Below are 27,732 nucleotides of genomic sequence, written 5' to 3' on the forward strand. Positions count from 1 at the left end.
GAGTTTAATTATTATTATTATTTTAAGTGGGAAGATAGGCTAGCTCTCCAGAGTAGGTTCTACCTTTCCTGCGCAGGAGGAGATGAGAACAGGGAGCTTTTGTATCAGCAGAGTCTTTTCCAGTTCACTCTCAGTCCAGGTACCGCTAAGGTAGAAAAACATTCTAGCGTCTCTTTTTAAGGCTGAACACAGGCACCGGCCTCTCTTCTTCTGAGGGGAGACATTTGAGAGAAAAAGTGCCTGTAATTTGAATTTCTGGAATGTTATCTTCAGTGCAGCTGCATGGCTTTGCTAACGCTGGGTTCCCCGACCACCCTTTCTGGGGGCATTGGGTGGCTCTCCTGCTTGTGTCGGTGGCCAGTAGAGGCCCGGGCTGCCAGGACCTGTGGTGACATCGCGCTGGTGGCCTTGGGGGACACGGGCCCTGGAGGCGCTCGGTACCGTGCGTCCCAGCCGGGACCGAGCCCCTCAATCTCCCTCTTCTCCCCGCAGGGCCCGGCAGCGCAGCACCGCCGTCCTCCTGGCGCAGAGAGCCGCCGCTCGGCAGGAAGGCCGTCCTCCTCTCGCCCGCTCCTCACCGCCGGTACGGGGCTGGGGGCGGGAGGGATCCCCCCACACCCTCTCCGGTGCTGCCGGCGCCTTTAAGGGGCGGGCGGCGGGGCGGGCGCGGTGGCGGGGCCGGCTCCGGTTCCCCCCCCTCCCCGAGCCGCGGCCGCCCGGAACTCGCAGCCTCGGCCGGCCATGGTGCAGATCGTGACGGTGAAGACCAAGCCGTACGGCGACCAGAAACCCGGTACCAGCGGGCTGCGCAAGCGGGTGACCGTCTTCCAGAGCAATGCCAACTACACCGAGAACTTCATCCAGAGCATCCTGGCCACCGTGCCGCCGGGCGAGCGGCAGGAGGCCACGCTGGTGGTGGGGGGGGACGGCCGCTTCTACATGAGGGACGCCATCCAGCTCATCGTCCGCATCGCCGCCGCCAACGGGGTAGGGCTGCCGGGGGAGCCGGGGATCGCTGGCGCTTTGCGTGGCCGTGGCGTGGAAGTAAAGCGGTGAATGACACAGGAGCTGACGCAGCTCAGCTTGTGTTTCACACGCTAAAAATTACCCGGTGGTTTTACCCCCCTTCGATAGGCGCAGGAGCCATCAGGCTTCCGCGAGTGCGGAGGTGGGATGTGAGTGCAGCTTTCCTCTTACTGCTTTTTTTCTTGCTTGGGGCGATAGTTGTGTTTTCCAGCAAACAGCACAAACCAGCGGCACGACGTGCCAGTGGTGAGGTGCGCTGGGTGGGGAGCAACAGTGCCTTCCACCGCACTGGACTGCGTCTCGCTGCTGGAGACTTCATCTCTGTTGATTCCACTTGGCCCTGTCACTTGGTCAGCTTGAGAGAAGCCCAGCAGGGAATGTGATGTAGGTAGGGATGGCAGCGCTGAAGCTGAATTTGGAAAGGGAAGCTTTTCCCTCCACTTGGTCTTTTCCAAATGAAAAACGTTCTCTTCCCCTGGGACACACGACTCCTCCTCGTCAGCAGCAACCTTGCTTCCTCACAGACCAAGGAGAGAGCTGGGAATGCTTGGTGGTTAGGGTAGCACGTTATGGTAAAACTTCAGAGTTACCTACTTCGGCTGCCGAGGTAATCAGGTGCCTCCGTGCCTCTGTATGCCTGGCTTCTCAAAAAAAAAAAATTAATTTGAGATTGCTGTCTTCTTATGGCATAAAGAAGCAAACAACTGTTTCTTTTTAAGCCATGTAGAAATTTATCTTTTGTGACTTGTGGTAGCTGGTCAATTTTCAGTCTGTGTCCCAGCATCCCTTAACAGCACTGGCCTTGTTGTGTGCATCTGTGGAAGTGATGGATAGTGCAGCCTTCCCTGACGGGGAAAGCAACAGAGACTGGTTTATTTATTTGTTCTGAGAAGGGCTTGGAGTTGAAACGTACAGTGTTCATGCCTGACTGCGCTCATAGACAGCACCTTAGATCCCTGTGAATGAACAGACTGGGAGACTTGTTCCCTGGGATAAAGCCTTAGTTTGTGCAGGTTTCTGGATATGCACCTGGGGCCTGGTGGGATGTGGCAGCCTTCCAGGCACTGAGTTCTCTGTCATCTGTGTCTTAACTGAATTCCAGAAGCAAGCAGGGCCCGATGGTAGACTATGCTAGGTCCTGATTAGGTGTCTTCTTGGGAGGGGGTCGAGAGCCAGTCACCGCTCGAATCCTCCACCCTCATCGTGCAGATGCTCATGTACGAGCAGCATTACGGCACTGAGCTGTCTGCCGGAATTACAGAAGCCAGTTCCAAGGCGTGCACTTGCTAATGGGCATTTGTCGTGTAGAATTTGGTCCGCATGAATTCAAAGTGCTAGGCTCTAAATTCAGAAAAATGTTCTGGAAAGGCAAGAAAGGAAATGGGAAGGTAGAGGAAGAAAACAGGTGGAAGAGTATGTGGGTTAAGAGCCAAAACGCTAGTACATGAAGTGAAAAGTTTTACTTTAAAAGCTTTTCATTCTGAATCATTAATTTATAAAACAAGATAATGGCCACAGCCTGAGACAAAATGCTAGACTATTTCAAGCAAAAATCTGGCAGTATTACAGCATTACCAGTCATCTACAGACGCAGGTTCTCTATATGTTGGTTGTAGCAGAACAGAGGTAGTGGTATAGGCTTGCCGACGTGCTGTAGAGTGCCATGAAATTACCCCATTTCCCCCTTCAGAGATTTAGAGAGGACTGGCAAGTCAAAAGCACTGTAAAATTGTAGGTCTAAGTATCTCACTTAAAAAAGAGGAGGAAAAAGACCTCATCAGGAAGCATAGAAGAGAAGAGCAAAATATCCCCCAAATTAATAAATGAGCAGCAGGTAAAGCCTGAATAAGTCAGCAGAAGGAGGTACAGTGAAGTGATTTGCAGAATACGGAGCCATTGAAAACTTGATATACAATTGCCGGCTAAGTGTGAGTGGCACTGGCCTAAATAAGACAGTGCAAGTATCACATTGCCAAACTTAAGAATGGCGAAATTATCAGGTCCTAAGAAATTAGGTGACTAAAAATAAAAAGTTTCTTTAGCAAATGCAAAATGCTAGTTTGTAATAAGTTTCTATGTATCTGCTTTCCTATTTTGGAATGGTTAGGGGATGCTTGCTTCATGAGTTTTTCTCTATAACTGAAAGTACCAGTTCCCTGATAGTTACCACAGTGTAGTTGAGTAAGAGCCTGTGAAAATCCTGTTTCTTCATAATAAATGTGAAGTAACTGGAAGTCACCTGCCCTTCAAAGGGAAGGGTGAACTACTTCTGTTAACTGGTAAGAAAGTGTACTGCAGAACAGGGAACACGTGGTAACTTGTTCCTGGAGACTGGTTTTGTCTGAGTGCTGGGGGTATTTGGAGGGGGTCTCCTGATTCCAGCAGCCAGCTCTCGGAGAAAGTCTCCGTCATCTCATGCTGAAAAGTACTGGGTAATGTAGAGAAAACTCCAGAAGTGGCTGCACTGCCCTGCCTGGACACCTGAACTGACAGTGGTGTTTCGTCTGTAGAAAAAATGATTATTACAATGCATGTAAGGGGGACTGGTGTGTAGGTATAGTAAGAATGTGGTAAAATTGAAACCAAGAAGTTTTAGCTTTTCTGATTGCTGGATTGCCAAGGTATGTTATACCAGGCCGTATTTGCGCATCTAAAGTCAGCCAGCCTGCCACCTGTCCCAGAGCAAGTCCTGGAAAACTGTATTTCTGGTCCTATGGAGTAAGAGGTGTTCGGATTAATAATTTAAAATCATGTGACTTTTAAGGTCTGGTTGAGTGATTTTTCTCAAGCCACAGGAGAAACCTGAGGACTACAGTTTATTATTTTTAGTTTTATAACTTAAAAGGAAAGGATGCTAAAGTGAGTTTTAGTTTTGTCTCCATCTGGAATGGTTAATGTATAACTAAGTACTTGTATTTGACTAGCAACAACTCAATTTGTAGTTGTGTGATTAAGAAGTGTTTATTCTATTTATAACTTTGCGTTTGTACAAGTAAACTAAAATAGAGATTGTTGGTTTTGCTGTTCTCGGTTGGCATCCAGCGTAGCCTCCCTATTTTGTTTTGGTCTGTTGTGCCAGGTTTCCTTGATGTTATTCCCACATAGTTAGCGAGTCTGACTCCTTAATTACATGAATAAGAGCTTAAAAGCCCCTGTTGGAGCATCACCTGGCAGAGTAGAAGTGTGGCTTTGTGTCAAAAACATGCAAAAATTACAGAATTGAAGCTATACCTCTAGATCTGATCGTATAGCTAGCAGCAGGTTGATCCACTAACACCGTCACCCGCTAGTGAACAAATTTACTGTGCTCCTGGTTCCTTCTTAAATAAACAAATTTCAAAGTGCTGCAAAGTAGCTACATTAAAGCAAATTGCTTGAAGGTGTTCTGAATGCCAGGCAGTGCTTTGCATGTTAAATGCTAGCCTGGTTTTGTTTTACTGCTGCAGGACAAACAGTGCTTTTATGAGAAATACTGCTCTCTAGCCTAGAAAGTTTGGTTTCCTGGCTTGGCTGCTCTAAAGCTTTTCTCCACTCAATTATCCCAGGGAAACCAAGTGTTTAAACTCAGTTGCATTGCACAGCAGCTCTTTATTTGTCACTGCTCTACTTGTGTAGCTCTGCCCCCTTTTACTTTGTGCTGTTCTCCCATAGTCTCCAGACCAGTTCCCATTCTGATGGTGCCACAGAGCCCATAATAAGCGCTACGGTGTGGTGCAGGCCTGGAGACCCGCGTTCTGGTCCTGGCTCGAGTGTGGCCACGTCCCTGGCCTCAGCCGTCCCAGCTGTGGAAGGGGCATGGTGGGACCAGCATGTCTGTGATCTGCTTTGGGCCTGCTTATGGGAAGTGTTCGTTATTGCTCACCCCTGTCTCAGCCTCACTTGTTTTTCTTGTCTATTTTTTAAGAAACCTGTTACCAACATCTCTTCTGCTTGTTCCTGGCTCTGCATAGTCCTGTGTGGTCAGCCTTAGCCATATTGATTTACAGACCTTCATCCGTCCTGCAATTGGCATCGTTGTCCCGAAGAACAGACTCCCTCAGTCCTCAGGGTCAGATCTTCCCTTTAAGTAAAGCTACTGATGCTAAAACCGTCAAACTAAAGTCATCATAAAGAAAGTTCTTCCGAAAAGCAATCCCTGTGTACCGGAATTAGATGCAGTGATGCTAGATTCTACAGGCCATTAAGGAAAATCTCGGTTTCTGGTCTTTCTTATGTTACTGTTTTTCTCGGAAGCAGAAGGGGAAATAGAGATCTTATATGTGAAGTAAGGAAATAGATACCATTTGTGCTATGAGCATTCCCATGCAGATATATCCTGGCTTCAGATCACGGTGGGTTTTAGAAGACAACTATGCATGCAGCAGCTCTTACAGCTTGGAGACTGCTTTTGCGCTAGTTTAGCTTCATTTTCCCTCTAAACTTAATTGACTTATATCAGTTTACAATTAAAGGTTATTAAGGCAGTGGTCGGGTTGTCCAGTTTCAGTGCCTTTTGGAATTTTAAACTCTACAATAATGAAAGTCCAGCTCAAGGGAAGAGCTAAGGTGCTTTGCGGCTAATCTCTGCAAATCCAGCAGACGGAGAGTTGAAAGTCACACTGACGGGTTTAACCATAATCTCCTGGAACAATGACTCTGTATAACCAGAAACCTCAGCTCTGGCTGTGCTGGTGGGGCAGCAGGACAGGGTCTAATGCCCTCTCTTTGTCAAGGCAAAGTTTGGAATAGGTGAGCTGGACTGAATAGGTGCTACCCATACGTCTTATGCCAAGACTGAGCTTCACCAGGATCAAGAAATGTGCTATAGTGGGTCCTTGCCATCCTATCCTGGTTCTCTCTGAGCTGATCAATGTACTGATTAATGCTTCAAATGATGAACTGGAACATATCTTAGAAGTAAAGAGAAATAACATAGGATATCAGTAAGAAGTGCAAAGAAGGCAGCATAGGCAGATGTAATAAAATGTGACCATAATGTGTACGTTTATAATCATAGTACAAGTTGCAGAGTAACGTACTAAGCAGCGGATCTGATGAGCAGACCGCAAAGACTGTTGGCGGCATCATCCAGTTAGCCAGAAAAACAAATGTCATTCCTAGATTTTTAAAAAGGGTTGTTGTAAGTGAAACCCAGGAAATTAAGTCACGGGGAACGTAAGCCCTGATCTGGGGTACCACCCCTCAGAGAGGATGCTGGCTGCTTTGGGGAGGCTCCAGCAGGAGCGACCTGAGGTTGGGCAGATGGGGCCAGTGACGAAGGAATGAAAGAGTCTTCTTAGCCTAGAGCTGGGGAAGCACGCTGGCAGTCTGCAAACCTCTGCAATCGTGCTGCGGGGAGGGAGGTAACAACTTGTTCTCTGGCCTGCTGGGGACAGGGAAATAATTAATATTGCAACAGCAGAAGTTTAGGTTCAACATTAGAAAGCATTTTGGAAGCTTAAGGCTAATGAAGGCAGTGGGTTGCCTGGGGACGTCATTGGGTTTCTGCCTGGGAAAACCTCTAATGAGAATGGGTTGGGTAGGGTTGACCCTGCCTTGATCCTCTCCACAGCCCTTCCAGCCCTCTTTCCTGCTACTGTACTTCAGCCGCTTCTTACCCCTGGGCCCACAGACGAAGCTTCTCTAGCACATCCTAGTAAGTTTCTGAGAAAATGCTCGTGTATGTCTTGTCCTCTCCCCTTCCATCCGTGCTATTTCCTGCTACGTATAGCCACCTCCCTGTCACGTATACATACTGGGGGTTACTAGCTTGCTGCCAGGCAGCAGCTTGGTGCTGTACGCCTCAGACCTCTGTCCCTGATCCTGCAAGGTTTAACCAGATGTGTCTTTGCTCCTCATGCTAGCATCTAGGCAAGCCAGCCACTGCCCCCCCTCCCCTCTACAAGTTTGTCTGCATTTTGTAATTGTGGATTTCTTGGGTTCAGGTGCTGGTTTCTGTGAGGACCTAGGGATGGGGGCTCTCTCACAGCGGGCTGGGGCCAGGGATCCCAGAGCTTTCCTGGTTCTGCTCGAGGTAAACCAGCTGGAATTCCTCTCCCATTCCCTGGTGCAGGGGCAGGACAGCAAATGCCAGGGCAGTTCAAGGTAACATGCAGATTTTGATATGCTTTGAAGAGCTGGCCTTTGAACAGAAAGTTTCTCAGTCTTGGTTGTTGGTGTGTACTCTCCTGGCAAAGGGATGATCAGCCCCTACCAGTGTGACAAACCTGGAGCCCGTCATGGTATCCATAGCAGCCCTGCAGATGGTGCTTTCACCCCTAGCCCTGCAGAGCCCTTTGCCACCCCTCTGGCTTGTCTCTTCATTTTAACCGGGTGCAATGGAAGCACAGAACAATGTGTCGTAATTCTGGAGTGACTTGTATGTACGTGGTTGCATCTACGTACACTTGTGCTGTTGAGATGGTGCCAGATATTTTGCCTCTCCGGAATCTCTACAGCAACTTCAAAACCTAGATTTTTAATTAGCTCTTATGGAAGCAAAGAGTTTTGCAGTTGGAGCAGCACTCTTGTATGACTAATAGGCTTGCAGTTGATCTGTTTCTTTAACTTGGGCTCCATTTGTCTTGACATTGCCAAATGTCACACGCAGCAGTGGCTGCCTGGACCAGCGTTGTGCTTGGGCAGAAAGAGCATGGTTTTGGCAGCTGCACAGCGGGGCTGTTCAGGGCTGTTGGCACCCTCTTACGGCGAGCGTGCAGGCAGCAGTGCAGGGACCAGAACTTTTTTGTGCGCAAGAGCTAGGGAAATGTGTTTTCTGTTTTGAAGGAGAGTCACAAAATAAGTGCAAAAATACCTGATTTGATTCCATTTGTTCCCTGGAGTTTCATGCAGTGTAACTTTTTGATTAATTACAGAAAAAGAGCCCACTGAATGGGGAGAGAGGAATTGGAAGATGCTGAAAGGAGAGGAGAGGGGCTGCTCACAAAGGAGAGGGCATCATGGACCTCGGAGCAGCCTGACCCAAGGGTGTTTGCAGGGGATGAGAAGAGAGAATTACTGTTCAGTCTGGCTTTTGCACAGTGGGCTTTCCCCCCCCCCCCCCCCAATTATTTTGCTTGCCTGAATATCAAAATGTAAGATGGTGTCTCGGAGGAAGGCTGTGCTGAGGATGGGTTCGTGTTGGAGTGGGAGGTTGAGAGAACCCAGCTGCCTGGTCCCAGGCTTGGGGAGGGTCCAGACAGCCGCGGTCCCAAGTGGGTTGGATGAGAGAAGATGGCAGAGCTCAGGCAGGGGGAGAGGGGATGGGGCAGGGACCAGCAGTATCGAGCCAAGAGAGGAGCTGCGTGCTCTGCAATGTTTTACGGAAGTTTAAGTCCTCTCAAAATAGTCTTGTTTGTCTTTTTATCATTAACCAAAGTCAACAGTGAGTTCATGGCTTTAACTCTATCCTTGCATGTCTGAAGTGCAAGACAGTAGAAGAGGACCTAAGCTAGCAAGTGTCCCTGCCTGCAAAAGATCAGCTGTTCGGAGGCGGAAACACCCTCACCAGCCTCTGACACCCATGAGGAATAAGACACCTAGGAAATAAGACCACAAGGAAGAGTTAAGGAGGTTGGAGTTGTGTACTGTAGCAAAGAGAGGGCACTCAGAGTCTGTATGCTAAAGGTTTTTTTTTTTTAATATGTGAGAAGTTGTCAGGAAGATGATTATGATCAGTTTGTTTTCTGTGTCAGCTCAGGACAACATAAACCCCAGCAAGGAAGATGGACAGCAGATTGTGGGAAAACGCTTCTAACTACAAGGCTAATTATGCACTGGCCCAGCTTACCTAGAGAAAAAGATTTCAAGAACAAGTTGTATCAATTTTTTGGAGGATGCCCTAGGTGTGTTTGATCCTGCACCAGTTCTAGGGAGGGAGCAGATGACCCGCTGAATTCCTTTCCTGCCTGTAAGTGATCTGTAATGATCACAGTCATCCAAGCAAAGCCTCCCAGATCACAGATCAAATGACCCTTCCTCAGTCTCTGCTCCAGTCCCTAAGGTGGTCAGGGTCCACCTTTGGTGAGCTTTTTCCACCTCTGAATCTTCTGGCAACTGTGGGATCGCTGACCCCGATACCAGTCCCGGTTGGCCAATTACTGGTGATTTAGTTTATCCCCAGTAGTGATGCACATGTTGCAGGAAAGCCCTGGGACCAGGTGGGCTTGGTGTATGTGCTGGTCTTGTCCCTATGCTTTATATGCAGTGTTTTATATTTTGTTTGATAGAATGTGTTTCATTTTATGTACATAAGCATGGCACTGATGACCAATACCTTCCTCCCCAGCTTAATTTAATTTGATTCCTTTGTCCGGTACCTGTGCACTTAGTTATAAGCACAAAATCCTAACCTTGCCTAGGCCTTTTCCCTGCCAGTAAGTCCGTGTGAATCTCCTTCATTCAGCCTCCGGAGCTTGTAGGTGGCCTGTGCCCTCCTCCTGTCACTTAATGCCGCGGCATTTCGCAGGGCGGTAAGTTCATCTAGCCGGGAATGTGAACGAAAGAGCTTGCTTAGGCCTTTTCCTGCCAGGGGACTGACTGGTGTGAGGCTCCCCGTTAGCTCATTTTGGGATGTGGATTTTGTTTTCTGTGCCACTAGAGGGAAACCTGTGCCTTTGCATGAAAATAAAGGGCATCTCAGCTGCAGGATGCTGAGATAGCATGGATGTATAAAATAGAAGCCAGTGGTTTCTAGCTACATAACCCGGGCAGTCTCGCTCTTGGTGTAAAATATGTGTTGTCCTAGTTCTGCAGTACCCGTGCTTCAGTGTGGTTTGGTGGGGAAAAGAGAAGAATTAAGGAATCAGATTCTGAGCTCTGCAATGTCCCGGCTTTTGTGTAAGCCAGCGCTCGCCCCTTGGCCAAGCTTGGGTACGTGGCTGCGTGGGGCAGCCTTTGAGATTCCTGCAGGTGGCTGAAATAGCTTTCCTTTCTGGGATCAAACCTGAATTAAATTCCCCTTCCTTGGGAATTAAATCCCTTCCCTAGGGAGTAGACACGAGAGCTTGCCTGGCTCCTTTGGCTCTGTCACAGGACCTGGCTGACGCCTTTGCAGAAGGTCAGGTAGAGCCTTTGTCTCCAAAGGTGTTTTTCCGCCTTCAATTATGAGGTTTTCCCTCAGTCTCATACGAATTATCCAGCTCGATTTTAATGTACTGATAAATATAACCCTGTGGAAGAAAATCTGTTAGTTTTTGGAGCAATGACAGAATTAGCACCTCAAGAAACAGTCCAGTGAGTGCCTTCATAAATCGTCACAATTCAGCTGTGAACACATCTCCTTTTCCCCCCCTGCTTTTTAGTAATGGGACAAACCGAGTCATTATGAAGTATATGTTCTTTAATTGCTCCAGTATTATCTACAAATTGTTTCCAGCAGCTCAGACAGAGGAGTCCGAGTGTTATTGAAGAGGTTTGGAGGAAACTCTGATTTCAGTCTAGCATTCAAAGTTACCTTCCCCGTGTTCAGGAAGATGATGCTTCATAGAAGTTTCTTGGTATCTGAGGCTCTTCTGTATGTGTTAAAGCTGCTCCAACATCAGCTTTATCAGATGCAGTTTTCCAAAACATGTGAGAGTTTTTTTGTGGTTTTAATAACTCTGCCCGTGGTGAGACGTGTGGCTGTTCAGCTGACACCATCGCTCCTGTGGCTTTTTAGCTGCTCTGAGTTTTTCTTAATCAAAGAAAGGCTGTCCCACTGATGGTCGTGGATACCGTCCCTGTGTTTGAGAGGGAGCCCAAGGAGTAGTCAGGCTGTATGAGCAAATTGTAGGTAACAGATCTGTCGCCTTCCATTTTAAGAGTGACCTTTAACTCACCAGACTTTGCAAAATAACTCCAGCAGAGCGCTGCCATGCCCGCTGGAGCCTTACCTCCCGGGGACCCGCCGCCCCGGGGAGCGGTGTGACGGCCGGCCCAGGCCAGCAGCCTGGCGCTGCCGTGCAGATCTTGCTTGGCTGGTGAAAACGCTGGGCTCCGTGCCGGGGCAGCACATCGGTCCATGCATCCGAGCAGAGGGCTGAGCTCCTCGCCACCTCCCCCGTTGCCCTGCCCGAAGGGAGAACCAGATGGATTGATGGTGCTGGGCTTCGGTGGGTGATAGCCCAGAATGGCAAGGAGCTGTGCCTGTGGAGAAAAGAAGATGATAAAGAAGACAAAAATCTCTTTTTCCCAGCTGTTTCAGTGAGGGACAGCAGCGTGGAATTGTGTATTCTCCGTGACATTGATCCTCCACAACAAGTGCAAGAAAACGTCTTCAGTTACAGAAACCACATTCAGCTCAAGGTTCAAGGAGCTATTTTTGGGTCCTCAGCAGCTTCACTGAACTTCTGCCTGATAGGTGGGCCATTGCTGGTGTCAAGGTTGATTTTTGTATTTTGGCATAATTTACTTTGTAAATGCATTTTTATGAAAAAAGAACATGGAAGACGCTCCTCTACCTCTGATGACCTTGCCAACAGCTCCTTACAACGATCAGAAACCAGGAACCAGTGGATTACGGAAGAAGACCTTTTATTTTGAATCCAAGACGAACTATTTGCAGAATTTTATCCAGAGTATATTTTTTTCCATAGACCTAAGAGATCGACAAGGATCTTCTATGGTAGTTGGAGGTGATGGGAGATACTTTAATAAGTCTGCAGTGGAACTGATAGTCCAAATGGCTGCTGCCAATGGGGTTGGTAAATGTTAAATGACTAAATTCCTGTAGTTGTGTGGCTGATAAATGCAGAAAACCATAATAAATTAGTCACTATGAGATTTGATTTCCCCATAGATTTTATTCAACTGCTAATAGTTAACTTTATAATGGAAAATGAGATTGGTAATACTGAAATTGCCATTTAGTCATTTTTAAGGGATGCAGTTGGATAGAAGTATGTGGGCATACACATGCAGCAAAGAAAATAAATGCTGCTTGGTTTTCGTGTGTTCTTGTTTTGTGTTTTGACATGCCATGAGCTGTTGGCACCTGTGGATTTTGTAGTCTCTTCATCAACCCTGACATTGTTCAGAAGCAAAGTAACTGGTGGAGCCGTGGCTCGCTGCTCAGTGTCAGCTCGGCAGAAGCTCGTTCAGCGTTGGTCTGAGCTGCTCAGCAAATTGAAAAGGCAAAACATGGTTGTGCGTTTCTCACCAGGTATAAGTTGTGGCTGTGTGATAAGTACTCCGGGAGCCTTTGAAAATGGAAATAAGATGAGAGTTAGTGAGTGGCAACCTTTACAGTGATCTCCGAACGTGCTGGAAGTCTGTATTTTGGAAGCAAAACAAATGGTTCGTCTGTTGGCAGCAGAGCAGAGTTTGTGCACTGCAAGACTCTTGGGCACTGGGGTTTTGTCTTTGTTTCCTTCTGCTTTTTAAGAAGAAAAGGCTCTGCTGTCTGTCCGGGATCTCTTAGTGTGGAGCAAACTTTATGCTGAGACCTGTCTGTTAGGAATTTGACAGAAAAACTTATCTGATTGCAGCAGGGTAATTAATAGTGAATGGGAGAATAGGAGAGAACTTTTTTTTTTTTTTAAAATCAACATATTTTCCATCTTGGGGAAAAAAAAAATCCCTTGGCATTGCAAATTAATGTATTCCTCTTAAATCAGTGTATGGGCTGAGCAGAAGAGCTGGAAAATGTGCACAAAGAGCCAGGCTTGCTGCTTGGACTGCTTGACGCTGCGGCACGTTTTCTGCTGGTAAAGGTGAGGTTAGACTGGTCTTCACCAGCCGAGACTTTTCTCAGGCATTTTTTCCCAGCAGCACGGCCCACGTCTGGCTAAAATCTAGTTTTGCTGCTGGTTTTGCTATTTTTCATTGGTTGTTTTTATACAGTCTGGCTAATCCCTGTGACTCTCAGCATTGTGCTCATCTTGCTCCATAGAACAGAAGGGCTGAGCACAAGGATGGTTTCAAATGTAAAAAGCCACGAGGAGAGCGCGCGTATCGTGCTTTGAGTACGCGAAAATCTCTTTGTTGGTGTGTGGCAGAGACAGGTCCTGTTACCTCTACAAATGTGGGATCAGCAGGATTTCCAGATTGGCCCAGGCACACTTGGTATGTCGGTAGCATCACATTGCATGGCTTAAATGATGATTATTTCGCTAAAGAAAGTGACCAAAGTAATTTGTCCTCTTAACCTGACTTGTGTAAATAGAAATGTCTGTTCAGAGGCTGTAACTATGGCACAGTATATAGGATTGATGCATCTTGTGATGCGTCTCTTTTACAGAAAGAGGACTGGAAGGGTGTGCTGATGACACAATGGAGCTGTAGACACCAGCTTCCTTGGCCTGGAAAACGTGTTTTTGGTGTGAAAGTATCAGCTTGTGTTACCTGGGGGGAGAAGGGAGGCCACAGGAGGTCTCCTTTATTACCCGTGTGCGTCTTAGTGGGGCTTTCAGTAAAACCAGGGGGGAAGTGTTGCCTGGATTGCTTCGAAGTACCCTAACCCAGAATCGCCGTACAAAGTGGGTCTGTTTGTGAACAGGTCTGTTTTGAGCAGTCTGTGAGAGGTATTTCTGCATCGTTACATCCTTAGATTTTTCTCATAACAAATTCCAGAGAATTATAAAAGATTTAAGTGTAAGTTGCTCAGCATGCTGCTACACCAAGCAGCCTTTTCCAGTGGCCACCACAAAGGATTTAGCATTGGCTGGGTGGGGAACAACAGCTGAAAACCTCTGAAAGCCAAGGAGGACCCCAAATCAGAGGGCAGCTTGCCAGTCCTCCGCAGCATCCCTGGAGCTGCGTGCGAGGCCTGGCAGAGCACCGATGAAGAGGGGGGTTGCGGCTGAACGTGACCCTCGAGGGGAAGCTGGGAAACAAAAGATGAAGTTTTTAGAGAGGAGCCTCCTGGAGACTGCGTTGATTCTCGGTGAAGCTGAAGGAGCAAGACTTGGAGGCGGGAATAAAACATGAGACAAGGTGTGCTGGCTTGGGCTGAGAATGGGGGGGGAAAAAGCAAAACCCACGTAGGTTGAGCTACTTCAAATTAAATGTTTGGCGCAATAAACTAGCGCGATCAGCCTGGCAGACAGGCACCGTGAGGGCTGTAATATTACCTACTATGGCCAGCTGAAAGAAGGGCATTTGCTTTGGGTTTATAAACTGCTGTTTCGCATTTGTGCTGCTTGTTTGCTAAAGGTGCAGTTCTTTCAGCGGCACCTTGCTCGCCCAGCCGGGCTGTGACAGCTGTAGCATGTAATGACCGATCGGCAGCGGAGCCGGGGCTTAGCACCAGGCAGTGCCGTGGGAGAGGAATCGCAGTCATCCAGTGCCCTTGGCTTAGCACCGAACGCGGACCTTCGGTCTGGGAACGCTGCCTTTTGTTTTCTGGTTTATCTTGTGTTTGAATGAAATTCCTTCTCTTTTCTCAGTCGTTCGCAGGGTCTAATCTCCTCGGTTGATGGAGAGTAGTCTGGTATTTTTTTTTTTAAATCTCTGTCACCTCATTTGGGGGCTATGGTAAGGAGCGTGTTCTTACAGAAAAATTTTTGTTTTCTGTTTTATTCCATGAACTCCAGCAGCCGGATCCCGATTACCTTCTGTTGCTTAGCGCATTGGTCTGGATTTAATCTCAGTGATATTACTAAATTTATGGGAAGGAGGTGTGTTACCCGCTGCGAGTAAGAGAATCTGCAGCTGGTCCCATGGGAGCAGGGATGATGTTCGATTTTTGTTTCGTTTTGGCTTCTCTCAGTCCCATTGTGTCTTTTGACAGCAAAGTTCGAGACCATAGCCAAAGGGTTGGCTTGGGTGGGTTTTTTTTGGTTTTTTTGGGTTGTTGTTTAGATGCCTCTGGAAAGCTCAGCTTTTCAGTGCAAGCTGCCATTTCCAGTTGAGCTGCAGCATTCATAAAGGAAAATGCTAAAAAGGCAGAACAGAGCGGGGTCAGATGCTGACCTTCACTGTACACAGCGGAGAGCTTCGGCAGCCTCCCAGGAACAAGCTGTTTGCTTGCAGGGAAGCATCACCTCTGCCGTCAGCTCTCCTCTGCCATCAGCACGCCTCCTGGGGGCTCTGGTTTTACCTGTCGCCAGTGTTTGGGGTTTTGGCAGTTTTTGCCGGTTTTAGGATTTGGGACTCACAGTGGTTTGTTTTGCTCTTTAATTTTCAGATTGGCCGCTTGGTCATCGGGCAGAACGGCATTCTCTCCACCCCAGCGGTGTCCTGCATCATCAGGAAAATCAAAGCCATCGGTGGCATCATTCTGACGGCCAGCCACAACCCCGGCGGGCCCAATGGGGATTTTGGCATTAAATTCAATACTGCCAACGGAGGTAACATCGCTTGGTTCGTTTTGATTTGCTCTGTTTCTGTTTGGCCGTTTCTTGTGTTGACCCCAAGGAACCCTAATTTAACTGTCTTAATACCACAGAGTTTTGGTGCCCTGAGCAGTGGGTTTCCCTAAACAGAGCAAGTGATTGATCTGTTCCTCTCACACCCTGATATTCCTCTCTAGGGGAGGTATTCCCAGCCCCGGGTCTTCTGCTGTACTTCTGAAGTGGACGACTTTTACAGTCTGATTCTTTAACGTCTTCCCCCTTGACCATTTTATCTTGCAGGTCCTGCTCCCGAAGGTATCACGGACAAAATTTTCCAAATCAGCAAGAAAATTGAAGAGTATGCGATCTGCCCAGATCTCCAGGTGGACCTGAGCACCATTGGGAAACAGCAGTTTGACTTGGAGAACAAATTTAAACCATTTACAGGTAAACAACTGTTCTTCCTCCTGGAAAGTTTCCTTTCAGGTGTTGTGAGTGCGGACCAGCCATGGACGGACAGGGACATTTGGTGTTTTGGGAGGACAGACGTGGCCATTCTGACCTCTCCTTCTCATCTGTTGGATAAGCCAAGCAAGGACATCGCTCCTGGTCACCCTGGCATCCTGGCAATTTTTGATTATTTTCTTTGGCCTGCATCTTACCTTCTGTAAATACTTTAATTATATCATTGTTTCTGTCCTACAAAAGGTTGTACTTTGGTAGTTAAATCCGATCCATCAAACTTCACTAAAATCAGAGTCTATTTTGTCCGTAAGACTATCAGTAACATGTACTTGCGAAACAGACAACTCTGCAGTTAAAGTGCGTTTTCCTGATTAAAAATTATAGCATTACTGTTTATTCTTTGTAATTTATTTTGGTTTTTTTCCCCATGGCTTCCCGTACAAAAGCTCTCTCTGTGGGTGGGAAAGCCATTACATTTCACAGGTGACTTTTGTCAATTAGCAGTGAAATATGAAAATACATTAAAAAAAGACTTTTGAAAAACACTTACTGCAAGTATTTTTTACCATCTCTTAGTGACCCGTGCTTGTACTTAAAAAAATAAAAAATTAAAACAGAAAATATAAAAGTTGGGATTTTTCTCAGTCCCCATTTCTGCGTAGTGAGATTTTGATGTTAACGGGGTTTTCATGGCTCTGTCTTTCTATGGCCTGTTAGCTGCAAAGGTGCAACTCACTTTTTCAGACTATTAGGTCCACAGTTCCTGTAGACTTTGGTGGAAATTGGAGATCTGGTTTTATATATGTATTTTTTCCCCTTTTCCTCTAATCCTGTGCTCCAGGTAAGCAGAGTGGGACTGAGCCCTCTCAAAAGAAGTGCAGGGAGCCGTAGCTGGGAACGGTGCTTGTCTTAAGGATTTTGTTGGTCTGTTTGGTCTGTAACTCAATTAGCAGCAACAGCCTGTAATTAAATTCTTAATATAGGACCATTATACCATTATTATTGTCTTTATGAAACGATTCTATGGGTTGTTCAAAGGCTTTATGCTGAGCCCTGGCCCTTTGCGCTAAGGACTGTCGGCACACCGCCACGTGTTGCAAAATCGTTTTTTCTGCAAAGATTTCGGGCTCTGAGAGTTGGTCTCTATTTACTTTTTCTTCCCAGTGGAAATTGTGGACTCGGTAGAAGCTTATGCGAATATGCTGAGGAACATCTTTGACTTCAGTGCGTTAAAGGAACTGCTTTCGGGGAAAAACCACCTCAAGATTCGCATAGATGCCATGCATGGAGGTACGGGGGCACTTGGGATTGCGGGGGGCTGGGTGTCCCCGGGGTTTTGGCACTGACTTCAGAGAGAAAACTTTTTTCTGGTGTTTATATCCATAATTTGTAAAATTGTTTCTTGTTTTGCAACACGTTGCATTTTTCTTTTTGCAAGCGAACTGTTTATGGCTTTACATTGTTTTCTTTTGTCAAGTGCTTGGACTTGGGAGATGTTTGGGGTTTGGCGGGGGAGGGGGGATGCTGTGTCAATCCATGTCAATCCACACCTGAGACAGAGATTAGCGCCGATGCTGGGATCCGAGCTGCCCTGGCAGGCTTTGCATCAGTCCATGTCCCCTGGAGGTCACAGCGGTTAGGCGAAGGTCTGCCCTTAGATATTTGGTCCCAAAAGTGGGACCATTGGACTATTATATAATTTAATATATATATGCCAAGCTTGTGAGTCTCTTTCAATAGACGTTTTCAGGAGCACCCTAGCTTTCTTAGCATCTTGTTTCTCTTGTCTCCAGGCTACTCCTGTTCCTGTGCTCACTTATTTTTTATTGTCTACGTTATTAGCGTTTGAGAGCAGTAAATCCTCTTGTACTGCTGGAGGTCTGTGAATCACGCAGGCGTTTTGTTCTGTTCTATGGGGCTGTTGCACTAATACCTCGGTGCACTTGGGGCACAAGCCCTTCACAGTGGCAAAGGCTCATCCTCACCTCTAAACCCATGAGTGGTCTCACGTATTTAGTGGGACAGCTGAAAAGCTTCCTTTGGCAAGAGCTTGTGTGCCTGGACGGACCAGGCTTAAGCACACCTATGCGCTGCTTGGGGCTTTTGTTGGGAGCGCTTGTACTTGAGTACCATAAACCTTATAAACTGACCCAAAGTGAGCAGACCGGAGGCCCTGGGTGGCTACGTGGCTGGTGCAGAGCCGCCTGAGGGCAGAGGCTGACTTGTTTCCTCTTTCTGTTTTCCCGTGATAGTTGTGGGCCCTTACGTGAAAAAGATCCTGTGCGAGGAGCTCGGAGCCCCAGCAAATTCAGCTGTGAACTGCACCCCGCTAGAGGACTTTGGTGGCCACCATCCCGACCCCAACTTAACCTACGCTGCTGACCTGGTCCAGACCATGAAGACAGGAGAGTACGACTTTGGAGCTGCTTTTGATGGAGACGGGGTAAATGGGCTGTTCTGTACTCACTTTTTTGCCCTCTAGTCAGTTGTGGGGGGAGCGACCACTCAGCTGCTTTTAAGAAGAGGAGGATGAAGGCGAAGATCTTTTTTTTCCTCCTCTTTCCCTTCTGTAATTGCAAATAGAAGTGAACCACTTGCAGTTTGCCACCATGGCAATAGCTGGCTACTGTGTTAATAATGAAATCCAAACTGTATTTAAGTAGCTTTAAAGGCTGTGAAAAATCAGCGGGAAGGTGAAATACTATACAGGTGTTGCAATTTAACTTTTTCAAACCTTTGTATTTATTTCAGTGCAGTCAAAAAATCTGAGTTGCGTTTATAGGCTGTGCCTGCCAAGTAGAGCAACTTCTGCCATTGCAGCCTTTTTGCGCTGGGCGGGGATGAGAGCTGTTTCTCTCTTGTCTTCACCAGGACCGCAACATGATTCTTGGGAAACACGGCTTCTTTGTGAACCCCTCCGACTCTGTCGCCGTCATTGCTGCCAATATTTTCAGTATTCCTTATTTCCAGCAGACCGGAGTCCGTGGCTTTGCCCGGAGCATGCCCACCAGTGGGGCTCTCGATAGGTAACATCTACCTCTGTGTGGCGGGAGAGGGGAGCCCTGCCAAGGAGAGGGACTGTCCCTTTTTTGTGGTTTAACACGTGTCTGTAGTGGGGAGTGAGTGCATGGTCCGTCTGGAGGGTGAAGCAGTGCCAGGGCTGCGGGCTGCCTGCCAGGGGAGGCAGTGGAGTTTAATGAATTAAATCCTGTTTGGGGACATGGCGGAGCTGGGCTCTGCTCTTGGCTCTTTCTCTTCTCTACAGATAAGCCCGATCAAATGATCTTCCCCACCCTTTTTTTTATTTTAATTTGATAGTGTTACTTTCTTTGTTAAGTGCTCTGAAACCTATGACTTAAAATTGCTTTAGAAGAGCTATGTGTCTATATCTATTCTTTAGTTACGCATCCCGCCCATTTCCCAAACATTACACCGGGATAAAATAGAGAATTGCTGTACAAATAAATGTTTGTTGTAAAAAACCACAAGAGTGGCATGACCTGCCAGCAGTGTTACCCCAAAAGAGACACCCCAACCGAAGGTCCTACTGCAGTGTTTCACATGGGAGCTGTGGTGTGACTTAACCTTCTTACCTTTTGAAGGGTGGCCCACGCTACAAAGATCGCGTTGTATGAAACTCCAACTGGCTGGAAGTTCTTTGGAAACTTGATGGATGCAAACAAACTGTCTCTGTGCGGAGAGGAGAGTTTTGGTACTGGTAAGTCAGTGTTCCTGATGGCACTAATGATGGTATTATTCTTCCTCTTAGTTCCTTATTGCGCCGGGTAGCTCAGGGTTTATCTTTCATGTCTAGTTGTTAATACTTCTAAAATAATAAAATAATTTAAAAAAAAAAGAAAAAGCTTGCAAGAGTCACTGGTGGAAAGGAACACAATGCTAAAAGTTTTGTCAGGCAAGAGCTAGTTCTCCTTTCAGTTATTTAGGAAGGCATATGTAGATATGCAGGAAGTTTAAGGGCCTCTTTACTAGCCCGGTCATTGAGTCTATGGGGATTAAGTGCAGTGTTAAATGTATTTTTCAACTCTTGGTGGCCAGGAAAACCTTCTAAATGTTTTCATTTCTGGAAAGAAATATGGTTTGGAGCATGCAGTTTTATTAGGGAAGGTTTCAGGTCACTATTAAATCTCTGAGCTTAATAGGGCCCTCATTTTCCTGTTCGAAAAACAAGGTATGATTTATAAAGTTTAAATTAACACTTGCCTTTGAACAGTCTAAGCAAGTTATTAGGTTACTGAGAAACAAAGTGAACATCTTAAGGAATTTACTAGGGGTGTGCACGTGACACAAAACTATTATTTGTGCAGGGAAGTTAAAGCGAGCAGATTTTGCTCTGCGTCGGAGCAGCGTGCTCAAAACGCGCAGTGTTCCCGGGAGGCCTCGGCAGTTTCTGAGTCCTCCCATGGCGCCTACCTCATGGTTTTATCGTCCTGCCTCTGGAAATGGGACCTTCCCTGCACGCAGGAGGTCAGCACCTAAGCCACGCACAAAGGCTGAGTTTTATCTGGTCTGAATTCTCCTCGAGGTCTTGTTTTTCTTATTCTCTAACGAGCTCTGAAGAGCGGGGGCAGCCGGTGGGATATGCAAGGCACGGGGTCTTGAGGGAATTTAGGTTGGATGATTTCAGGCTCGAACCTTGTGTGTTTTGATTCCACCACCCCATATTTCAGAAAAACATTTCAGCCTGCGCGTGGGTGTCTCGCAGGGCGGGGATGGCCTTAAATCCCCAAAATGCCTGAAATCAAGTGCTTTGTGGAACTGGGGTGCACAACTTGACATGGAAGGATTACCCCGGCTTTTCTGTAGCTGAGGAAGTGGCATCGCAGACTCTGGTTGGAAGCGGTTTGCTGTGGGGCTGAAGCAGTCTTCAGTGGCACTATTTTCACAATCAAATGCTATTCTGATGCACGGGATTTGGCCTCAGGTTGGAAGGAAAGAGGAATTTCAGAAAATGTGGTATCTCTGTAAAGAAATCTTGAAGTAAATCGTGAGTAAAGAAAGATTTTTTTTGGAGTTTTGCCCTGAATGATTTCAGCATGCGTTAAGTTTATGTTCTGGACTTTGGCTAATGAGAGGGCACCGGCATTTCAGTAAATAAATAAAAACAAAAAGCAGCAAATGATTCATGGAGCTGCTGATAGGAGATGGTCTCTAATGAGCAGCTCTCTAAAATTGTTTCCATCTTTTATTGTATGAGCAATGAGCTCATAGTTTCTCTGCGTCCCCCAATAGGCAAGTGACTCGACGTTACAAATAGAAGCGACTGGTTCCATGTGCAGCAGGGGCAGAGAGAGAGGTTTGCGATTTTGGCCGTGCAGCATCACGTCTGAGTGGCCAGGGACTGAAGCAGGTTTTTTGTGGGGGGCGGATGAAGAAAGGGCCCAGGAGTGTTGGACTCCCCGTGCAGTGCAAAGGGGGTTTGTCCATCTGGCAAATGCGCTTTAAGGAATGAAAAGGGGCGAGGGAGGTTGTTTGATAGTAAGTTAATGAGGAGCTGTTTGGAGCCGGACAGAATGTGAGTGCTGAAGGGGAGAGAGGTGAAGGAGCAGCCAAATAGACCCAGTAAAAATTGAAACAAACTGTGACCTGGTGGGACTGGAGGCCGGGAGCAATTAGAGTAATGCGACATGACAGAATTCCTGCTTGCTTTCTTGGGTATTTTATTCCAGCAATAAGTTGATACATCACATGGGACTTCTGTTTATTTAGCATTCCTCTCCATCACCTCTCTACAGCTCTCTCTGCTGTAAAGGACCCTGAGGATAATTTATCGCTGCGTCCACAATGGTGGGATTTGTGTAAAGCACCACGTAACCCCCAGCCTTTTTCCCCAGATAATTGCTCACTCTGGCAATTCTTGAGAGGGTAAAATGGCAGCTCTGTAGCGCTCTCCGCATTAGCAGGCGTACCCTGGCTCCTTGGGATTTCATTAATACCTGTTTGGAGGTTTTCCAGAGCTCAGCAGATAAAACTCAGAAGTTGTGCATCCGTGGGGCACAGCGCCAAACTCGCAAGCCAGAAGCACGGAGGCTGGGTTGGATGTATTCTGGGCTGCCATTTGATCCCTCGTTTAATTTTGGTGTTCAGGGTGCCGTCTATGTTGGAGCACGCTCTCGGGTTTCCCGAGGGCCTGGGTGCCCTGCAGTCCCTGCCCTGCCCTGTCCGGTGTGCTCCCAGGGCAAGGCTGGGCTGGCCTCTCACGGCCTCCTGCTCTCTCTGCTTGCTCTGGAGGAATCCTTTTCTAGCCAAAAGAGGGTCTTTTACAGCCTTTCAGCGCCTGGCGTGTGGGGCCGAGAGCAGGCATGAGGCTGTCTTCTGATTTCTGCACGTGAAGAAAGCCTCTCCATTTGCCAGCCCCGGTGGCTGGTGCTGTCCCATTTTCAGAGTCGTTAGGGTCTGGCTTCCTCAGCGAGGGCTGACATTTTTCTTGGTGCTCAGCCAGAGTATGTGCTGATCAGAGTATGCTGATTTGGCATGAGGTACGTGACAGCTGCTTGAAGAGGTTGATGTTAGTCCTTCCTGAGCTGTTCCTTTGCGTTTGCCTTTCTTTTTCTTTTTTGGATGACCTTTTTACTGCGCGTTCCCCATTACTTCCTCGGGAACAGAATTAAGGATCTGTGAACAATGAGTGTGTGTGTGTGTTAAAAGGGGCCGAATGTTTTATTTGGGCTATAGCTAAAAGCAGATGATATCTTGAACCGTTTTAACAATACAGCGGGGATCAAGCTCGTGAAATGCCTTCCATTTGTGAGTTTGTACGGCTGCCAGTTGGATGGAGGAGAGAAGACAAGGTAGGGCTGTAGCACAGACCCTCGCGTGAAAGGAGGTGGGAAATGTGTTTCTGCTCTGGTTCTCTGCAGGCTCCGACCACATCCGTGAGAAGGACGGGCTGTGGGCTGTCCTGGCTTGGCTGTCCATCCTGGCCACCCGCAAGCAGAGCGTGGAGGACATCATGAAGGATCACTGGCAGAAATACGGCAGGAACTTCTTCACCAGGTGAGGAGGGCGCTCCTGACGCCTCACGCTTACCTCTGTCCTGTGTTCAGCCCTCCGAGGTCAGGGCCCACCAGCGCGTGCTACCGCGGTGCTGTTCCTGCGTCGTCACACTCGCGGTCTCTGTCCTGGTGCAGTAATTTCAAACTCCCTGAGCAGTTTGCTGCTGTATGCAACATGCCTGGGTTCAATAAAACAGCAGGTATTCACCTTAACCTTTCATGATGTCCAGTTTAGGATTTGTTATTCTAAACATAAATCTAGGCAGTACCAAACTCTGCAAAGGCTGTACATTTTATATATGCAAGGTATCTTTTTTTTCTTTTAACGGAGATTTTTTCCTTGCAAGAGTCTTTTTTTTGCAATTGGAACAGTTTTCTGAGACCACAAATCACAAGTTAATTTGTAATATCTTCCGTGATGGCAGTGTCTTATTGAATGGATGCCCAGCTCCTAGGCCGTTACTTACCTGCTTGAGTTTCTGTCCAGTCCCAAAATACTCTAATTTAAACTACGTTAGACACGGAAGATGAAAAGGGAAGGAGTGAGAACACATAAACAAAGGTGGGAATGCTGTCAGGAGTGAAAGCATAAGGCAGAAATCTTTCAGCTTGGAAAGATCTACACAAAAATTCTGTCTCAAATTGCCAAATGAAAGAACTTGCTTCCCCCCGACACGCACCACACCACAAAGCCAGCATACATCTGAGGCATTTAAACCTGTGGAAAAAATGCCAAGGTCTAGAATAAAAAGGCAGTCTTTTAGCACCAGAGGTGTGCCTGCATAGCAAGCTAAGTGCGGTGGTAGGCAGGTTGGCAAGCCTGTGCGTGCTCCATCTAGCCAGCCAGGCAAAGACAAGTGGCACAAATCACTCCGGCAATCAGAGTACGAAGGCTGGGATCCCGATGTGTGCTTCAGCTGCTCTCTCTGCCGCTCTTACCCGGGTTAGTGAGATCAAAGCTGGCACTGGTGTGTTATCTGCTGCACTCGCACCTGTGTTTGGCTGTGGGGACGCACAGGAGGGTGTTCAGGCAAAATAGTTGTCCTGAGGAACCTGTCGAGATCCTATCGGCAGAATTAGAATAAATTCTTTGCAGTCAGCGTTGTTAGAGTCAAGCCCTCTGTCTTCCATATGCCTAGTGCAAGACAGCACAATTTGCGCTTTCATCTCTCCTGACGCCTGTAATACGTGGCAGGGTATCCCATGGATTTGTATCGGATCGTAGCCGTATTGCTGCACAGATCCTCCTCTCTTCCTTCTCCACCAGTGAGGGCGTAGAGAACATCTATGGGGCAGACCGCAGTGTTTAAACAAGGGCGTCACAAAACATTGCGACTCCGTACAGCCTCCCTAATCTTTGTTGTGTGGTGACTGGTTGTAGATATGACTATGAAGAGGTGGATGCAGATGCAGCTAACAAGATGATGAAAGATTTGGAGACTGTGATGTTTGACCGCTCCTTTGTGGGCAAGCAGTTATCCTGTGGTGACAAAGTCTACACGGTTGAGAAAGCCGACAATTTTGAGTACAACGATCCTGTGGATGGAAGTGTCTCCAAGAACCAGGTGGGCACAGCCTGGCCTGGGCTGAACGTGACTTCAGAGGGGCGTTGTGCTGTGTATTTTGGGCTTAAACTTTGTCTGTTACATTTGCACCTGCTTTAAAGTCAAACATTGCATTTGTCCCTTGGAAAATTTTTGCTGGTGGGATCCTGCGCTGCGTGAAGGGAAATTGCTGCCTTGGAGAGGGAAGGATCTGGAGACTGCTCCTGCCCCAGCAGGGTCTGGAGAGGGAGTAGAGCTTCCCCACAGCCACTGTGAAGGGGAATCATAGAATCACAGAATGGTTTGGGTTGGAAGAGACCTTAAAGCTCATCTTGTTCCACTCCCCTGCCCTGGGCAGGGACACCTCCCACCAGCCCAGGTTGCTCCAAGCCCCGTCCAACCTGGCCTTGAACCCCTCCAGGGATGGGGCAGCCACAGCTTCTCTGGGCAACCTGGGCCAGGGGCTCACCACTCTGAGTGAAAAATTTCTTCCTGATATCTAATCTAAATCTACCCTTTTCCAGTTTGAAGCCGTTACTCCTTGTCTCATCACTATGTGCCCTTGTAAAAAGTCCCTCCCCAGCTTTCCTGGAGCCCCTTTAGGGACTGGAAGGCTCTAAGGTCTCCCTGGAGCCTTTTCTTCTCCAGGCTGAACCCCCCCCAGCTCTCTCAGCCTGTCCTCCCAGCAGAGGGGCTCCAGCCCTCAGAGCATCTTCCTGGCCTCCTCTGGACCTGCTCCAACAGGTCCATGTCAGGAGTGACAGAGCTGAGTTGAGGGCGATGGGTCAGTGGCTGAGAACCGGGTTGTGCTGGATGAAGGGTTCAAACCCCACTGCAGCAGGAGGCATGAACCCTCCCAGTATTGTCTTGTCTTTATAATACCTTCAGGTATTGTCTTGTCTTTAGCAAATCCTCCCCAGATGCATTTGTCCCCGAGCTGATGGTGCTCCTCACATGCTCGTCCCTAAGAGGGCAGGCAGCAGTGCGGAGCGGCTGTAATGCGGGATTGAGTTCCCGGCTCCAGAAGTCACGGGGCTATTGAATACATGTGAGATGAGTAACCTGTCACCAGAGGTTATTGAATAAAGATGTTCTGTAGATGGATTGGTTTGACAGCATAATGTGGAAGCATAGTAAGTGGGAAGGAATAATGGAGAAATCCTGCAGGAATGATTGCCTTGCCTGTGGGATGACAGGAGCGTTTTCTTTATATCATATTTTTGTGGGAGAGCGGTGGGTTGGTGTAATGCTGTGCCTGGCAGAGAAATCAGTCCCTGGCTCTCGTTTCCAAGCAAGCGCTGGGGCGAGAGACCTTACAGCAGCAACGCGCTTCATGGTCAGGAGCTCTAGCGAGTTCTCCAGAGTGGGTGAGGAGGGACACCAGCTCCTCCGGGAGTGGGAACAGGATAACAGGAGCCTTCTGCGGCTTCCCGAAGAGGAGGAGCTCTGGGATCGTGCAGGTCAGGCACAGCCACGCTGGCTCTCATGGAAAATACCTTGGGTACCCAAGAGGCGCGTAGCTGAGAGTCCCGTCTCCTCCCCTTCTCCCTTACCAGGGCTTGCGGCTTATCTTCTCCGATGGCTCCCGCATTATCTTCAGATTAAGCGGCACTGGCAGTGCTGGAGCAACCGTGCGGCTGTACATCGACAGCTACGAGAAGGATGCTCAGAAAATACATGAAGACCCCCAGGTAAGCATCGCATCTCAGTCACGGCACTGCTGGCTCCCAACTGTCCTAAAAAGCTTCAATCTTTGCTTAGCACTGCTTTGCTTACGGATGTGTGGAGGTGCGAGGTATTTTGGAATTGGTATCTTTAATCCCAGTATAAACAGATGTACTAAAAAAAAAAAAAAGCAGCTCTGTGTGGAACAAGTGTTCCTTATTCAGAATCCCTCCCAGCTGCTCCTGCAATCACACGTTAGTTTTCCCGTTTCTGTTACGTCTGTGGCTGGTGGCAGGTGGGGGAGGACACTGTTTCAGTCCTCAACTGACCTTCTAGTTGAAATGTTGCATCACTAGGCATATAATGAGCTCATTCCTGTACTGAATTTGGGAAATATTTGTTCAAAACAAATAAATGGGGGTAAAAGGAGGCAGTCATATATAAGGTTGCACTCACCTGTTGTGTACTAAAGATAATACCTGTTCTTTACAGCATCATTTAAAAATGCTGTTGACCTCTCTTGTAGGAGGAAAAGAACCTTCATTTTATATTCCCCAGCAAAGAGTCTGTGAGCTCTTTTTGCATAACTTACTGTGCCATTATTGACAAAAAGACTAAAAAAAAAAGCCCCCTGCATTCTGAGAGGCACAAACTAAACTTGTGATTTAACTCTCCTGTGCTGGTGGCACAACGAGGGCGGCAGCAACACCGGAGCTGTGCTGGGATTTTTCTCTCCAAACCTGCCTGCGGTCGTAGCGCCGCATCCCTCACTGCGCCCTTGCTCTCGCGCGTCCCGCAGCTCCCGCGGTGAGCCTGAAACAGCCCCTTTGACCAGTGCTTCCGAGCGGTGGGTGTCCCGGGCTGACACCAGACGCCCGCGAGGGAAGGTGCGCCGTACGTGGGCTGTGTGCGCCGCTCTGCTGCGCGGTTCTGAGCCATCTCTTTCCTTTCTGCAGGTCATGTTGGCACCTCTCATTTCTATTGCACTGAAACTTTCACAGCTTCATGAAAGAACCGGCCGCACCGGTCCGACTGTCATAACATAAAGGCTTGGTGGGACACCGTGCCGGAGTGCGCGCCGAGTGAAGGAAGTCAGCCCGTCTCCCCTTTTATTGTCAAATCTCTCACTAAAAGAGGAATAGTAATTTTATCGCTGTATTTAAGAACACTATTGAACTGCGAAGGATAGACAATAAACCCCAGCCCCTGTCAGCACTTTGTGCGCACGCTGCTGTGCTGCTTTTCTGCGTCACACAGCACTGCTGGCAATTGGTGTATGGTGCTCATTAGCGCAGCCTTTTGGGTTAGCATATGTACTTTTTTTTTTTTTTTTTTTCCCTTAAACAAAAGGCTCTAGAAATAACAAAGAGACAAAATTCTTCAATAATACAGTTGGGTTTTTTTTTCCTATCTTGGAAGCTTTCCTGGAAAAGCAGCACCAATACTTTATCCTTGCTAATACATCGTCTTTTAGATGTGATGTCTCTGAATAAGCGATGGCTGTGTATTAAGGCTGAGTATTTTTCGCTTAGGTGGATTTTTCCCTTTCAAAACCAAATTATGTAAATTGACGCCCATTTGCCTTCTGTGTAAGAAAAACCCCACAACAAACCCTCCTCACAGAAATGAGCAATAACGAGCATTGCAGGATATTAAAGTGATATGAGCTACAATTACCGTTCAGTGCCCTTTTCTTTTCCTACCTCATGATAGGCTCCCTTTCGAAGAACAAAAGATTGTTTTGATGAGCTCGTTTGGTTGAACGTGGCTTGTAAAATCCTTGGAATA

The 27,732-nt window shown here is 47.6% G+C and overlaps 1 protein-coding gene across 2 annotated transcripts; it reads left to right on the forward strand.

Annotated features, from left to right (window-relative positions):
- The first annotated feature begins 675 nt into the window (after positions 1–675).
- PGM1 (phosphoglucomutase 1) lies at positions 676–27,617 on the forward strand. 2 transcript variants are annotated; one of them, XM_054211532.1, is made up of 11 exons: positions 676–987; positions 15,110–15,272; positions 15,558–15,704; positions 16,887–17,012; positions 17,975–18,165; positions 18,594–18,748; positions 19,325–19,440; positions 22,601–22,736; positions 24,117–24,300; positions 25,836–25,970; positions 26,901–27,617. In XM_054211532.1, exons 1-11 carry the CDS (start codon positions 742–744, stop codon positions 26,988–26,990), a joined length of 1,689 nt encoding a protein of 562 aa, XP_054067507.1. In that variant the 5' UTR covers positions 676–741; the 3' UTR covers positions 26,991–27,617. The 2 variants fall into 2 exon arrangements, with proteins under 2 accessions (XP_054067507.1, XP_054067506.1); XM_054211531.1 differs by lacking the exon at positions 676–987 and adding an exon at positions 10,873–11,683.
- The last annotated feature ends 115 nt before the right edge of the window (positions 27,618–27,732 follow it).

The sequence above is a fragment of the Rissa tridactyla genome, chromosome 8 (genome assembly GCF_028500815.1).
Source record: "Rissa tridactyla isolate bRisTri1 chromosome 8, bRisTri1.patW.cur.20221130, whole genome shotgun sequence".
NCBI classification, from domain to species: Eukaryota; Metazoa; Chordata; class Aves; order Charadriiformes; family Laridae; genus Rissa; species Rissa tridactyla.